Below are 17,536 nucleotides of genomic sequence, written 5' to 3'. Positions count from 1 at the left end.
ATATGAGAACCAGATTGAGGAGGGTCTTAAATGCCAGGCTAAGGATTTTGTATTTTATCTTATTGGTACTGAGGCATCACTGAAGGTTTCTGAGTAAGAGAGTAACACAGTTAGATTTGTGCCTTAAAAAGATTATTTTGGAGAATGGATTGGAAAAGAGGAAATTAGAAGCAGGGAATCCTATTAGACTATTTGATAGTTTAAGCAAGAGTTGGTAAAAGCCTAGATCGGGAGCTCTGTGAGTGGCGAGAAGGATATGATGAGGAGAGGTGCTATAGCATGAGAACTGACAAGATGTGGGAACTGACAAGATGTGATCATATATGGGGGTGAGAGAGAAGAAAAACAAATGACAAAATCAACATTCAATTTGAAGAAAAACTAAAGCGTCAAGAATTAGATTGAATTAGAACAATTAGAAGAAAACTCTGAGGTTACGAATATGTGTGCCTGGGAGGATATTGGAGCCCTCAAAAGAAATAAGGAAATTTGGAGGAGGAGTATGTTGGGGAGTGGGGATGGTGATGGTGAATTCTGTTTTTGGATATGCTGAATTTGAGATGCCTTATAGGACATCGAGGAGGAGATATCCAATGGACACTTGGTGATGTGTGACTAGAGTTCAGTAAGAAGTATAGAGATTTGTGAGTTATCTAAGTAGAAATTATCTTTGAAATGAATGAATGAAAAGCATTTATTAAGAGCTTACTGTATGCCAAGCACTGTGTTATGCTGCAGATCCAAATGCAGAAAAAAAAAACCCAAAAACAAAAGAGTCCCTTCCCTCCAAGACCTTACACTCTAATGGGGGAGACAACACATGTGGGACAGTGATGGCCCAGCAAAAGGAGTTGTGATCAGGGAAGTCCCAAAGACGGTAAATGGAACAATTTGGCAGTCAGTTAACACGTCCTTTTCAGAGGCAATAAAAATGTCGATATGATGATGGTTTTCAGAACATGAGGTGGAAAAGTGGGGTATAATGACAGAGCAGAAAATAGCAGGGGTCAAGAGGAGGCTGCATTGTCCCAGAAAGTGCCAAAATGAGTGGTCTAATTCCTCCCAGGCATGGTTTCTGTTGATTCATCTTAGAAAGTGGAGTAACAGTAGCAAAAGGGGCAGCTAGATGGAAAATTTAATGAGATTTCTTTGTGAGGAGGGAAAAAAATAGGGTTCAGAACAGAGTTGTGGTTGATATCCATACTAAGGTCATGGAAAATGGATGATAATACTCTATAGCAAAGGAGGCTGAGAAAGAGTGGTCAGTTTCATAGGAGAACCAGATGCCAAAGGAGGAGTAAATGCCCAGATGGAGGGAATGGTCACCAGTATCAAAAGCTACAGAGAGAGCAAGGAGGATGAGGACTAGGAAAAAACTGAATGGATCGGTGAGTGCCTTTGGTGGCCCACTATATCTAAACAAGTTCCAGTTATGACTCACTTGACTTCCTGGGCATCTTCTCCCCTGAGCCTTGCCTGTGGGCCCTTTCATCCACGGCATTTGCTGGCTGAATCACTTTCTAGGTTTTTTTTTTACTTCTTTGACATGGTGACTGCTTTATAACAGTTAAGCTTTTGCTAGAAATGATGATGATCAAGGTCAATATCTGCCTTTTACATTCTCATTTTTCAGCGTCAATGACTTATTTGAATAGATCCTGTTGAAGCTGTTGCAATTATATAGTGTTTTCTTGTCATCTTTAGTTTTTCTTCTAATTGGATGCTGATTTTGCCATTTGTTTTAATTCAGCAATGATCTGACCACACAGATTCTCATATGACTTCCATATCAGTAATCATTTATAGTGTCTTAATAGGATCACTTTCATTTTTTTGTGCTATTTATCAGTGCTTACCAAGTCTAGCGCCTTTATAGCCACTTTTAATTTAGTCCTAATATGCAAGTATAACTATAGGAAACTAGGTCTGTATCTTTTTAAGAAAAAAAGTTTCTTCTTCTCTTTACATGACCCACTACTTTTCCTAGAACATTACTAGATTTAGAGCAAGAATATATAGCCTCACTTTACAGACAAGAAAACTGAGGCCCAGAAGCGTTAAGTAACTTGTCTAACTTCCAATTCCATTCTGGAATGTGATCATAATGCATAAAGCTGAGACTTTTTAGTAGTCTGTAAGATATCTACCTCTTTCATTTCTCCAATGTTAGCCATATTTTCCAACATGCTTATCATCATTCTCCCCTGAACCCACCTTTGCACTGATGTCACCAGATATTAGCATATATATAATATATATATAGGTATGTATGTATTGAAACCAGTACCACCAATCACTTTGTTTCTCTAAAAGACCTCCGAACTATCCTAAAATATAGCTGAAACTTTTTGTCTTCTGGTGTTGAATATTTCTGATATTGAATATGTATGTTTTATATTCACGATGTTGAGTCATGGTGTTGCATATTCATGTGATTCAGTTTTGCTAATAATTTCTCAATTTATTGGCCCTTAGTTAAAGATCTCATATTTAATGTAGCAGCAGTTAAGTTAATGTTGTGATTTCATTGGTATGGGGAACTTCCAGATAAGGAAACTCCCTCTTTACCAATGCAGGTTAGCACCTTCTCTGTAACTTTTAATATTACAGAATTGCCTAGATAGTCAAGAAATTACTTGCCCAGGGTCACACAGTCAGTATGTGTCAGATGTTCTTCCTAGCTCTGTCAGCTAGTCAGCTCTTTATCTATTAGAGTATGCTGCTTCTACAAGTTAAAGTTTATAGATGGTCTAAAATCTGTCATTTGTAATGTCCTCAGGTGCTTTTTCTAGCATTTTAACACTATTACTACAGAAGGAGAACAAGGTGGGGAGAGGCACATAGAGCAGAGAACCAATTTTTTTTTCTTCGTTTCATAGATTACTGTGGCCAAAGAACTCAAAATCTCATGGCCGAGTCATGAACCTTTCCATGCTTGGGTTGATCCATAGCAGAATCAGTCTTTTACAAAGAGATCAGTTTTGATTTTATGTCAGGAAAAACTTCCCAATAAATAGAACTGAGTGAAAGTCAGGTGGGCTGGCTCAGGAGGTGGTGGGTCCCCCCTCTTTGGAGCACTTTAAGCAGAGACTGGAAAACCACTTATTAGATATAACACCGTAGGGATCTCCTTTGTGTGTGAGTTAGACGAGGGTACCACTCAAGTCCTTTCCAACACTCCAATTCTGTGATTCTGTGAAGGAAGCTCATCAATTACTCTATTCTGAGTTCATAGCCTTCTCTCTTCTCCCCTCCCAACCTTTATAGCCTGTCTGCTCCAAGCTGAACTGGTGAATTATGAGCGAGTCAAGGAGTATTGTCTCAAAGTTCTGAAGAAAGAAGGGGAAAATTTCAAAGCCCTCTACCGATCAGGTGTGGCTTTCTACCACCTGGGGGACTATGACAAGGCCCTCTACTACCTGAAAGAAGCGAGGTCCCGGCAACCAACAGGTAAGGCAGTAGCAACTTGTTTCTTATTGGCTAGCATAGCAGATTTTTCTGGACTCTTCTTACATTAGGTGGCCTGTTTTCAGGACTAGATAATGGAATGATAACAAGGACTAGGTTGTACCTTTAGAACTTTGTGGTATGTATATTTATAAAGGGTGGATAGAAGTTTGGGTGCCATATTAGGGATAGAGAAAGCAACTATTTAGCCCTTAAAGAGGGTTCAGTGTTCCATATCCACTGTACACCCCTCCCAACATAACAGACCAGCGCCTAAGCATCCTTGACCCTTGACCCCTGAAAAATGAGAGGTGACCCCCCCTCATTATTAATTAAAATAATTCTAGAAAAGCTAACTATAGCAATAAGACTAAAATCAAAGATATAAACATCATCAAAGAGGAGACAAAACTATCTCTGTTTTCAGATGACATGATAGTATATTTGGAAAATCCCAGAGAATCAGTGAAGAAACCTAATTGAGATGATTAGTAATGTCAACAAGATGGCAGCATACAAAATAACCCCACAAAAGATCATCTTCATTTCTATAGCACAATAGCAAAATTTAGGAGATAAGGACAAAGGACACAAAATGTCAGGGAAATAACCTATTAAGAAGCACCCAAGATTGCTATCCATACAAACTCAAAATACTCTTTACAGAAATAGTAGGAGACTTAAATAATTGGAGAGAGATAATAATAGTTAGCATTTATATAATGACACTCACTGCTTATGAATGGGCTTTGTCAATGTAATTACAATGACAATTTGTTCAGTCATTTTGAGTCATGTCTGACTATTTGTGACCCCATTCGGAGGCAAAGATACAAGAGTGATTTGCCTTTTCCTTCTCCATCTCATTCAATACATGTGAAAACTGAGCCAGGAAAACCTGAGTTCAAAGTGACAATACTAACTAATTAATTTATAGATTTAGTGCCATACCAATCAAATTATTGAAGTGATAATTTTTAGAACTAGGGGAAAAATAACAGAATTCATTTAGAAGAACAAAAGATCTGGAATGCCAAGGGAAATAAGAAAAAGAAATATGAAGTGAAGGAACATAGCATTACAAGACCTCAAGCTATATTATAAAGCAGTAGTCATCAAAATTATTTGATAAAGGTTTTTAAAATATATAAGTAAATAATAGGAACAAACTAGATAAGCAAGAGACAACAGCAATTAAAAAGAGTTTTATTGGATAAATCCAAGAACATGAATTCCCGAAAGATTCTCTTTTTGACTATGACTTCTGGGAAAAATGGAAAGCCATTTGGCAGAAATTAGATTTAGACCAAAAGCTTGTGCCATATACCATAGTAAACCCAATTTGATACATATCCTGAAAATAAAAGGTCATATCATTTCAAAAAATCAGAAGAGATCAAGATCAACTATGGCAAGGGTATGAATTCTTAACCAAACAAGTAATAGAGGTACTCATAAAAAACAAAATAGGTAAATTTTGAGTATATAAAATTTAAAAATTTTTGAATAAATAAAATTAATGAATCTATAACTAAAAGAGCCAGTGGTTGAATGGGGAAAAATTTCATCAAATATAACCAATACAGGATTAATATATAAATATCACACAAAATGATGCATACTATATAACACAGATATATAAAACCAGGAGCCATTTACAAATAGGTAAGTGGCCAAAGGCTATCAACAGTTTTCTAAATAAGAGTTGCAAACTATAAATAAGAAAAATATATGCTCCAAATGACTAATAGTCTGATTAATACAAATGAAAACAACTCTGATTTCATTATTCAAATTGGCAGAGAAGAAAAAAGATAGAAACAGTCAGTGCTGGGGAAGATATGAAGATGTAAGCACACTGATTCACAGTTGATGAAGCTGTGAAATGGTCTGCTTGTTCTTGATTTCAGTTTGCAGAATTGTGCAAGAAAAGTGACTAAGCAGGCCATACCACTTACCCCAGCAATCCCACTCTTGAGCATATACTTCAAGGAAGCTAAAGGCAAAAAAAGAGCTCCAGTGGATACCAAAAGATGCATAGTTGCACTCCGGTAGCAAAGAATTGGAGACAAAGTGGGTACCCATAATTTGGAGAATGACTGGAAAATAACTTAGTAATGAATGTATGAATGTCCTAGAATAATATATGCAATAAGAAATGAAGACAAATGTATGATTGTAATAAAATAATATTATGTGGTAAGAAATGGGGACAAAGAATTCTGAGAAAAGTGGGAAGATTTGTATGACCTGATGGGGAGCAGACAAATAGACAACAATGACTGTTATAGCAAGAAGGAAGTTGGATTCTGAGTAATGAAAAAGTCCAAATGAAGAGAATGGAGAAGTGATAATGAAGGATATTTCTCTCTTACAATAGGGATGTGGAAGAGAATATTTTATAAATATTTTATATTTTATAATTTTGTATTTTTATTTTAAATATATTTTATTTAGTTAAATATTTAAATATATGTATGTTTCATATACATATATTTTAAAATGTTATAATAATTTATAAAATTATAAGACATGGTCTCTGATTCAGATGTTTTACTTTGCTGTTTTTCTTTGGAGTGAGGGGTGAAATGACTGTGATTTTAAAATGAAAGGCATCAATAAAACATTTTTAGAAAAAGAATAAAGAGAGGTGGGACAGAATGAAGATGGGTGGCTTAGGATCAGAATTAGTTCTAAGAGATCTAGAAGGAACAGAATTTGGCCAAGTCAGTATTTGCATAGGATAAAAATCCCAACATACCGGTCCTGCTGGTCCTTCAAACCTGCTGTGAATTAGTAAACTACATGACAGGGGCCAAGACTATGGCTAAGAGGAATAGTAATCAACATGGTTGGGTTGGGTGGTGGTCAGTAATCACTAGCTGTGGCAAGGGCTGTGGCAAAGGAATGAAAGGGAAGAGAAGTTAAAGGGACAAAATGTGTCCATTTTAAGTCACTACAACTAGGATCCCTAATTAATTGTACATAGACCTGCATAGTCAATAAAGCTGTCATGGTCCCTGCCCTCTGTGAGTTTATATTTAAAGACAATTACACAGAACAATCCAAACAGACCCAGCCCAAAAAAGAAAATGTCAATATGACAAGCAGATAGGTCACAGATGTGGGAGGCAAGAAAAGAGAACACCATGAACCCAGAACAGGGCTGACTCATAGCCTTCTTTCCTTGTCTTACAGGTGAGAAGGGGGCCCTGAAAAAGTAGGCTGGGAAAATGTACACACCAATGTTATTTAGGATACCAATTAACTGGAAGCAAAATGTGTGCCCAACAATTGGAGAATGGCTGAGTAAATCAAACAGTCAACATTTAATAAGTACCAACTTTCTGCCACACACTATGCTAAGTGCTGGCCTCAAATAAATTACAATCTAGTGGGGAAGACAACATGCAAGCAAATATGTACAAAGCAAGCTATATTCAGTACAAATAGGAAATAATTAAAAGAGGAAGGCACTGGAATTAAGAGGGATCAGGGAAAGATTCTTATAGAAGGTGGAATTTTAGTTAGGACTTAAAGGAAGCCAAGAAAGTCAGTTGTCAGAGCGAAGGAGAGAGAACATTCCAGGCATGGGGAACAGCCAGAGAGAATATGCCCAGAGCTGAGAGATGGGATGTCTTGTTTGTGGAACAACCAGGAGGCCAGTGCCACCAGGTCAAAGAGTTGTTGTCATTTAGTCAATTACTTGTGTCCAACTCTTCATAGCTCCATTTGGAGTTTTCTTGGGAAAGATACAGGAGTGGTTTGCCATTTCCTTCTCCAGCTTATTTTACAGATGAAGAAACTGAGGCAAACAGGGTTAAGTGTCTTGCCCAGAGCCACACAGCTAGTAAGCGTTTGAGGCCAGATTTGAAGTCAGATCTTTCTAACGTCACGTCTAGCACTCTATCCACTGCACCACCTAGCTGCCCTAGATCAAAGAGTCTGTGTTAGGAAATAAGGTATAAGAAGACTGGAAAAGTAGGAGGGGGCTAGGGTAGAAATGGTTTTGAATCCCAAACAGAGCATTTTGTATTTGTTCCTGGAGGCAATAGAAAGTTATTGGAGTTTATTGAGTGGGGTAGGGGAGGGGAGGGTGTGTGTGTGTGTGTGTGTGTGTGTGTGTGATATGATCAGACCTTCATTTTAGGAAAATCACCTTAGTGGCTGAATGGAGAATGGATTAAAGAAGGGAGAAATTTGAGGCAGGTAGACCCATCAGCAGGCTATTGCAGTAATCAAGGCATGAGGTACTAAGCACCTGCACTACAGTCAGGGTACTGTCAGAGGAGAGAAAGAGTTGTATTCAGGAGATGTTGCAGAGGTGAAATCAACCAACTTTGGCAACGGTTTGGATACGGGGGATGAGAAATAGTGAGGAGTCCCTGATGACTAGGTTGTAAGCCTGAGGGTCTGGGAGGATGGTGTTATCCTCTACAGTAACAGGAAAGGTAAGAGGGGTGAAAAGCTTAAGGGGGGAAATAATGAGTTTCATTTTGGACAGATTGAGTTTAAGATGTCTAGTGGACATCTGCTTTAAGATGTCTGAAATGCAGTTGGAGATGCAAGACTGGAGATCAGAAGAGAGTTAGGGGCAGGAAAGACAGATTTGAGAATCATTAGCATAGAGATGGTAATTAAATCCATGGGAGCTGATGAGATCACCAAGTGAAGTCGTATAGAGAGAGAGGAGAAGAGGATCCAGGACAGAACCCTGAGGGACACCTACATTTAGAAGTCATGATCTGGAGGAGGATCCAGGAAGGAAGACTGAGAAGTTGTCAAATAAGATGGAGGAGAACCAGGAGAGAGTAGTATTTCAAAAACCTAGAAAGATAAAGAGTGTCAAGGAGGAGTGATCCAAGGCTGAAACTTGTCTGAGAGTATTCAGCCATAGGATAAGGTGGCTAGAGGTGCAAGAAAGGGGAACAGTGAAGAATTGAATTGGTTTACCAAGGAGTCAGGATGGGGAGAAGAGGAGAGAGTGGCTAGTAGAGAGAAGGTGGTCTAGGAGAGAACTGAGGACTCAAGGGATTGTAGGTCACAGTGTGAAGAAAGAGTGGGGTTATATAAAGAAGGTCAGAGGGAGAGGAGAAAAGCTAATAGATTGTGGTTGGCTAAATGATAAATTTCAGAATTCTTGAACATGGAGATGGTACATTTATAGGTGATGGCAACATCAAAGGTATGACCATTTTTATGTGTGACTGAGGTGGGGAGGAAGAGTAGCTTATGGGAGGTGAGCAGGTAGAGAAATTGAGTGGTTAAAGTATTTGAGGAAGAATTAACATGTACATCAAAGTCCACTAGTATGAGGGCAGGTGTTGGAGTGGAGAGAAAAATTGCAAGCCAGGCATCAGACTTATGGAGGAAGGAAGGGGTGTGATCTTGGGAATTACCTGACCTGTAAATAGTAGCTACTAGGATTTTGATTGGGTGGTAGATATAAATAAGGTAAACCTCAAAAGAAGAGAGGTTACTGAGTGATGAAGGAAGGGAGAAAAAAAAACCTGGAAGTAGAAATAGGGAGCAGTGTCTTGATCAGTGAGCCGAAGAGAATAAGTGAAGATGAAACTAGTGCTGGAGAGGGTGGCCAGGGAAGCTGTGTCATCAGGGGAAAGCCAGGTTTTAGTAAGAGTTAGTAGATGGAAGGAGTGGGAAAGGAATCGATTTAAGATGAAGGGAAGTTTGTTTCATATGGAACAGGCATTCCAGAGGGCACAGTGGAAGCACTAGGTGGAATTTAGGAGGAGGCTTTGGAGTGGGAGGGTTGAGGAGGATGGTAATGAGAAATCTGGTAGAAGGGGGTGTGAAGTGGAGTTAGAATTATGATCTACAGGGGTTCAGAATCACTGGAATGTGAAGAATATTACCAGATACGAGAATGTTCATTGCTAAGTGGAGAGTACCACTTTCCTTTTTTTAAAATTTATTTTTAAATAATTAACTAATATAATTAATTAATCTTTTAAATAATTAATTAATTGATTTTTAGTTTTCAACATTCACTTCCATAAGATTTTGAGTTTTAAATTTTCTCCCCCTCTCTCTCCTCCCCCCTCCCCAAGACAGCATGCAATCTGATAGAGGCTCTACTTATACATTCATATTAAGCATATTTTCACATTAGTCATGAGGTAAATAAGAATTCAAATTAATGTGAAGAACCACAAGAAAGAAGAAATAAAACAAAACATCAAAAAAAAAAGGAGAGCAAATAGTATGTTTCCATCTGCGTCCAGACTCCATAGTTCTTTCTCTGGATGTGGATAGCATTTTCCATCATGAGTCTTTTGGAGTTGTCTTAGATCCTTGAATTGCTAAGAAGAGCTAAGTCTATCAAAGTCAGTCATCACAAAATGTGGCTGTGTACAATGATCTCCTGGTTCTGCTCATTTCACTCAGTCTTTCTAGGTTTTTCTGAAGTCTGCTTGCTCATCATTTCTTACAGCACAATAGTATTCCATTACATACATATACCTCGACTTGTTCAGCCATTCCTCAACTGATGGGCATTCCCTCAATTTCCAATTCCTTGCCACCATAAAAAGAGCTGCTACAAATATTTTTGTACATGTGGGTCCTTTCCCCATTTTTATGATCTCTTTGGGATACAGCCCTAGAAGTGGGTATGCATAATTTCATAGCCTTTTGGGCATAGTTCAAAATTGCTCTCCAGAATGGTTGGATCAGTTTACAACTCCACCAACAATGCATTAGTGTTCCAGTTTTCCCACATATTCTCCAACATTTATCATTGTCCTGTTTTGTCATGTTGACCAATCTGATAGATGCGATGTACCTCAGAGTTGTTTTGATTTGCATTTCTCTAATCAATAGTAATTTAGAGTATTTTTATATGACTATAAATGGCTTTAATTTCTTCCTCTGAAAACTGCCTATTCATATTGTTTGACCTTTTATCAATTTGGGAATGACTTATATGCTTATAAATTTGACTCAGTTCTCTATGTATTTTAGAAATGAGGCCTTTATCAGAGACATTGGCTGTCAAAATTGTTTCCCAGTTTTCTGTTTCCCTTCTAATCTTGGTTGCATGGGCTTTGTGCAAAAACTTTTAAATTTAATGTAATCAAAGTCATCCATTTTGCATTTCATACTGTTCTCTATCTCTTTTGGTCATAAATTCTTCCCTTCTCCATAGATCTGATAGGTAAACTATTCCTTGATCTCCTAGTTTGCTTATAGTATCAGTCTTTATATCTAAATCATGTACCCGTTTTGACTTTATCTTGGTATAGGATGTCACATGGTGACATGGTGGCTAGTTTCTGCCATACTATTTTCCAGTTTTCCCAGCAGTTTTTATTGAAAAGTGAGTTCTTATCCCAGAACCTAGAGTCTTTGGATTTATCAAATAGTAGATTACTATAGTCATTGACTTTGTCTGTTGCATACCTAATCTATTCCACTATCCACCACTCTGTTTCTTAGCCAGTACCAAGTAGTTTTTGAGAGTACCACTTTTCTACCCATAAAGTACTGGTGCAGCAAGAGATGCAGCCTGAAGTCGAAGGGAGGTTTGCTCTCTGCACTGGAGGTTTTCCACATCCCAATTGAAAAATCGGGCTGGCAGCAGCAAGTGGAAGATACTTTCTGTTGGTACAAATGGAAGTGGTTGTTTTGGGGCAGACATCTGGAAGATACCTTGGCCTGGCCCCAAGCAGCCTTTCCTTAGGGAACATGCTACACCTAGCAGAAGGTAGAAGCCTCAGGATGCTAGCACACGTGTGGTCTGAAGTCTTCTCACCTGAGGAGGATAAACTATAGTATGTAAATGTAGCACCTGCTCTGATGACTCCCCAAACTTGCACTTCCTCATAGATTGGGTGACCAGAGAATGACAGTTACCTCAAGTTCTAGAGGTAATCTTATTACTTTAGCCTTTAAGCCCTCACTAATGTGCTTTCCATTTATGATCAGCCAAAAGACTTAATTAACTCTTAACAAAGGCATTTACTCAGATAGTACTGCAAGAACAACAGTTATAAAATATCCTCCCTGTAAACCTGAGTTATACTCTTCCACAAATTAAGCACGTTATCCTCAGGGAGAGTTGGCTTAGAGTGTTATTTAAGCATACATGTAGGATACACATATGGCAAAGGCAACTCACAAATTCTGGTACTGAAGGGCCTGGATATCCTTTCTCTCTTTGTAGAGTCCTCAGATAGCTCTTTCTGGAGTGGAGCATCTCTGTTGGGTGGGTTGCTTAGCTGAGCTTTCAGGAGTTCCTTCTATCTACAACTCAGTTCTTAATCGCCAGGCCTGGGTCCTGCTTTTCCCTTAGATGACTCTCTCCCCTTTCTCAAATGTGAAAACTTGTATGAAGTGATGCAGAGGGAAGAAAGCGGAGTCGAAAGAACAATAGATGCAGTGTCTATGGTAGTATAAATGTAGCACTGTGTTGGCATTTTCAAGAAGATTGGGATGCTAGAGATGATTGGGCATTCACCTACATCCTAATCTCCTTGTCAATGCTCACTACATAAATAAAGGAAATATTGATGGGCCACAAAGTTCTGGTTGAATAAAACCATCCATGTTAGTATCATACTATCAAAGTTAGATAGGCAATGTAGAGTAGTGGATAGAGAGATGGTCATGCAGTCAGGAAAACCTGGGTTCAAGTCCTGCCTTTGATACAGCTCATAGACCTAAGAATGGGAGAGACCTCAGAGTCTTTGTATTCTAAACCCCTCATTTTGCAGATAAGGAAACGGATACTCAGAGAGATTAAGTGACAAAGTGTTATAGATAGTGTCAAAGGTAGGATTTGAATGCAGATGCTCTGACTTGAGCAATATTAGCTTGATGATCATGGGCAAATAAATCATTTACCCTCTTAATGTCTAAAATACCTCTTTAAGACTATAATTTGCAGGAAAGTTGACATCTGCATTGATGGATGGAATTACACAATGGGAGTTCCTTACACTAACAAAAATCGAAATCAAAGGACACAGTGCTCTTTTCAGTTAATATACTATATAGCACAAAATGTGTTTTGTAGTGGGGTCTGGTAGAAAGTTTCTGTATATCCAAACAACTTTTTTTCCAAAGGAAAGGAAGGTAGAACTAAATTAAAGGGTTTAAAAAAAGTCATCAATTTCATGAAATCTCCAAGGGCCTCAGTTGTCTTCATCCAGGCCCCGGCTGCTTCAGTATGGTCTCATGCCATCCACTACTGGCCATTCCAGTCTTCCTCATGCTCCAGGAATACGTCATCAGAGCCCAGCTGCAGTTCTGAGTGAGTACTTTTGTAAAGGGCATGCAGGAATTCCTTCACACAGGCTCCCTCTGTTCTGAAAGGGGTGCCTAGTGGAGCCATTGAATGTCAGAGATGGGAAGAGACCTAGGAGAGCTATAGTCCAACCCCCTCATCTCACAGAAGTGGACTCTGCAGACAGCTGCCAAAGAGAGATCAGGGGTCAGGGGCAAGGGCAGGCCAGCTGCATTGCTCGCCTCCTCCCTTCTCCAGCACAGAGAACAAAGATCAGGAGACACAAGAATTTTATATAACTCTTGTTAGAATGAATGCTGCAGTTGAAAAGGGGGATCTCTGCAATCCTGAGAGGTTGTCCTCTTGACAAGGGTAGGAGGCAGCAAGTATTGGACAATTAAATTTAATTCAGTAAGCATTTATTTGGTAATTGCTGTGTGTGGAATAGCACTGAGTTAGATGCTAGAGGACATACAAAGTTTAGATTTGAGCTTAGAATCAAGAAAACCCGAGTTCAAATGCGACCTCAGACACTTACTAGCTGTGTGATATTGGACAAGTAAAAAAAAATAAACAAACTCTGTTTCCTTCAGTTTCCCCAACTGTAAAATGAGGATGATAATAGCATCTACCTTCCAGGGTTGTTCTGAGGATAAAATGAAATCATATTTGTGAAGTGCTTAGCCCAGTGCCTGGCACGCAATTGGTACAAAGTAAATGCTAGGTATCATCATCGTTGTTGTTGTTGTTGTTATCATTGTTGTTGTCATTGTTATTATTAGATGAGCTGTGGTCCTTGCTCTCATGGAGTTTCTAGTCTAAATTGGGAGAAATAATAAAACAACAGCAATAATAATAGTTAACATGTATAATGCTTCAAGGTTTACAAACCATTTAACATGTATCATCTCATTCAATCATAAAGAACTTGTGAAAAGTACAATGGAGAATTGTGAGACAAAATGCTTGTGAGGTTGGAAGGAAAAGGTTATTACAGATGAAAAGTATTATGCAAGGTTTTATGAAGGAAGTAGCATTTGAGTTAGACTTTAAAGGATGGGTAGGAATTCAACAAGCAAAGGGGGAGAGGGCATAGGGGTTACAGTGGACTGAGGGCACAGAGTCAAGGAAATGCATTGTATTTTCAGGGGGTAGAAAAGGAGTTTTCCCATTTGGTTGGAGTACGTGGAGAGGAGTAATGTAATGATGATGATGATGACAGATAGCATTTATATAGCGCTTTAAGATTTATAAAGCTGTCTACAGATATCTCATTTGATTCTCACAAAAATCCTGGGAGATAGCTGCTATTATTGTTCCCATGTTATAGATGAGGAAACTGAGGCAGGCAGAGGTTAAATGACTTACCCAGGATCACACAGCTACTGAAGTATCTGAGGCTATGTTTGAACTCAGGTCTTTCTGACCCCAGGTCAAGATCTTTACCCACTGCATCACCTGGGTACTCCTGTAATAAGACATGAGGCTGGAAAATAAAGGCAGCACCAGATTGAGAAGGGCCGTGAATGCTGGGCAAAGAAGATTGGACTATATTTTTTAGATGATGGGGAACCTCCTGAAGATTTTTGAGTTTAACTACCAGGTGGCATTGATAGTAATTTGCATATGCTCACTTCATGCCCAGCTGGGGTGGAAATGCCCAGTAAAAGCAATGTTTTCTATGGTATGAATTAGCCAGACTCTCATTTCTCTTGATAACATGGTGCCTGTTTATCAAGGGATCTGTGAATGTGTGGGTCTAGCGGATAAAAATTAACTTTTGACTGTCGTCCTCTCCATGGACATCTCTATTTTGTCATCATTCCGTTCATCCATGGGAAACCATTCCACCGTTTGAGCTGACTTACTTCACTTGCCATTAGTCATGTGACCTTGGCATAATGGAATGGGCTTCATGCAGGAACAGACAGGCATACATGGTTAATGTAAGTGGCATTTCCTCTTGGCAAAGAATCACTAAGAAAATAAACATTAAATAATAACCATAGTATGCAAATAGAATAGTCATAGTAAGCATATAAAACAGCTACCAAGCGCACAGCAAGCCCAAACACTATGCTTCCTCAGATACTGGAAATCCCGCTTAGTTCCCCACAGCCATTGTTTCAGCCGGCAAAGCAGTGTCCATTTGAATTTTGCCTCACAAAATAAAGAGGCGGACCCCCCTGAAAGTACTCTAATCCTGCCAGATCCAAGGCATAGAAAGTAGATTCTGGGTACAGATGACATCAAGAGCTCAATTTAGGCCAAGGAGTATAATTTAGGATCTGAAATGAATAGAAAGTCAGAAGGGCTCATACTTCCCCTGGCATTGGCTGGTTGATTGCTAGCCAGAATCCTTGGCATTATTTTTCCTTTCAGTGTCATTTCTTTATGACATTGAACACATGGGCCCCCATCTTTGCCTCAGCTTCTTCTCAGACAATTTCTCTCCCATCCTCTCAATACAAAGACCCCACTTGTCCTTCTAGAAGAGAGCAAGGTGAGTTGTAGAGTGAGGAGGCTTTTCATGAATAAAGCTGGGAAGGGGACGGAACCTTATAATGTTTCATCTTAGGAGAATTTGCATATTACAAAACAACCTTATCTCATAAAAAGTTGTACAGGACTGCATCCCCAACCCCAGGAGAAGGGATTTTTGAGTTCCCACTGGCAACCAGTTCCCAGAGTACTAACATAGAACTAGATGTGAGATAATCAGGCCCTAGGAGAGATGAGTTGATCATGTAAAGGCAAGGACTTCAGTCTGGAACAGAGAGTGAATCTCAACAAATATCACCACTTTCATTGGATACTGCCTCCTTAAGGAGCTGACCATTTAAGAGTGAAGTGTGACAGAAAATAGGAAGAATGGGGGTAAGATACATGAATATAATAAAATAGAAGTAAGCTATGAGAGAGCTAAAATTTGATCAATCAGAAGGTCCATACTCATTATGGACACAGAATATAGAAAAAATAGAATGACAAAATTTAGACTAGAAAAGAAAGGAAAGGAAATAAGGATGAAACAAAGGAAAACCTTTTAAAAGAGGGTGGAGTAAAAGGATGCTACTTAAATAAGAGATTGGAGATAAGTCGAAGGGAAAAGAGAAAAGATTTAATTTTCTACCTCATATTTAATTAGGTGGAGAAAGAAAAAGCACGAAATATGAGAAGTAAATAAAAATAAAGTTGACGAAATTATCAATTTAAGTAAATTCAAGGAATTGGAGTTACCTCAAGTAAATGAAAACTGGGAGACAGCCTGTGGGAACAGAATAACATCAAGGTAATATAAGCAAAACTAGTCATGAGGTCAAGTACTGAATTTAAAAGAGAGACCAGTACAAAAGAAATAATTGGAGAAAAACACAAGCCTAATAATCATAACCCTCAATGTAAATAGATTAATCCAATAAAACGAGAATGGCAGAATGGATAAGAAAACAAAATCCAACATTCTTCTGTACACAAGAAATTCACATCAAAATAAATATACAAAATAAAATTAAGAGACTGGAACGAAATTTTCTATGCATCATATGGTTCCAAAAACAAAAACCCATGAGTAACAATCACATTAGACAGAATAGAAGTAAAATTTCATGTCAAATGCCAAGGCAAATATAGTAACTACATCATGTTTAAAAGAACCATAGAAAATAAAACAATATCAGTACTAAATATGTGGGCATCAAATGGTATTACATCTAAATTCATAAAGGAAGTTAGCTGAATTTGAAAAAGCCATAGGCAATAACATAATAATTGTAAGAGATTTTAGTGCTTTTCTTGGAACTGTAATAATCTAACAGAAAGATAAACAAAAAGGAAAATACAGAATTTTAGAGAAGTTGGAGTCGAAAAACTTATGCCATCTTTTGGATGGGAGCATTGAAGAATGCTAGGGCAGAGAAATTATAAATAAATATAAAAGAAACAGAAATACTAAGCACATCTTTCATATACTATAATGCAATGAAATACAGGGTATCCCAAAAGATCTTAGTGCAGTTTTAAGCTTTAGTAACTTTGTTTTGTTTAGCTTTATAAACTACCCTCTTGGTAATTTAGGTAATATCATAAATTTCACCATATTGATGTAATATTTATCATATTAGTATAAACTGTAGGTGACAAAAGCTTAAAACTGTGCCAAGATTGTTGGAATAGAATGGAGAAAACAGAGGTAGATCAAAATGTAGACTTGATAATGACATCATACATAATGATTAGACCAAAGAACAAAACATAAAAAATTAATAACCGTGAAAGAGAATGAAAGCAATTAGACAAAATAACAAAATCTCCAAGAGGCCACCACAACAGACCTTAGAGGAAAGAGTTATTTCTCTGAAAATATACATTAAAAATAGGAAAAAAAGAGAATTAATGAACTGAGTGTGTAATTAAAGCAAAACTAATGGGATGTTGCTAAGAGTGGGTCAGGAAGAGGTATATAAGGGAAAATGGTATACAAAAATAAAATATATCAAATAAAGTACATTTTAATTTGTTTAAACTAGAACATCAACAATAAAAAATCCAAAATTAGCACAGGAAAGAAAATCTTAAAAATTAGAGTAAGTACACAGTAAACAAAAAGACTATAAAAATGATAAGCAAAGCTAAAACCTGATTCTTTGAAGACTAACAGAACTGATAAACTTTTTGCTAACCTAATTTTAAAAGAAAGAAGAAAAACAAATTACCCAAGTCAAAAAGAACACAGTGAAATCACAACAGAGAAGAAATAAAGAAAATGATCAGAACCTACTTTTCACAATTATATATTAGCCAAACAGAATTTAAAAGAAATGGAGGATTACCTACAGAAATATA

At 37.9% G+C, this 17,536-nt stretch overlaps 1 protein-coding gene across 1 annotated transcript in view; it reads left to right on the top strand.

The window, feature by feature from the left end:
- Nucleotides 1–17,536, top strand: part of LOC114030008 (tetratricopeptide repeat protein 9A-like) — a 53,715-nt gene that overhangs the window by 26,495 nt on the left and 9,684 nt on the right. The window contains exon 2 of the mRNA XM_027844672.1: nt 3,268–3,450. Within this exon, the coding sequence (XP_027700473.1) occupies nt 3,268–3,450 (183 nt within the window). The remainder of the gene's footprint in view (nt 1–3,267; nt 3,451–17,536) is intronic.

Source organism: Vombatus ursinus, unplaced genomic scaffold (assembly GCF_900497805.2).
Source record: "Vombatus ursinus unplaced genomic scaffold, bare-nosed wombat genome assembly UNPS02014945.1, whole genome shotgun sequence".
In the NCBI taxonomy this organism is placed as follows: Eukaryota; Metazoa; Chordata; class Mammalia; order Diprotodontia; family Vombatidae; genus Vombatus; species Vombatus ursinus.
The sequence above is the reverse complement of the archived record's forward strand: the minus strand, read 5'-3'. Positions and strand labels throughout refer to the sequence as shown.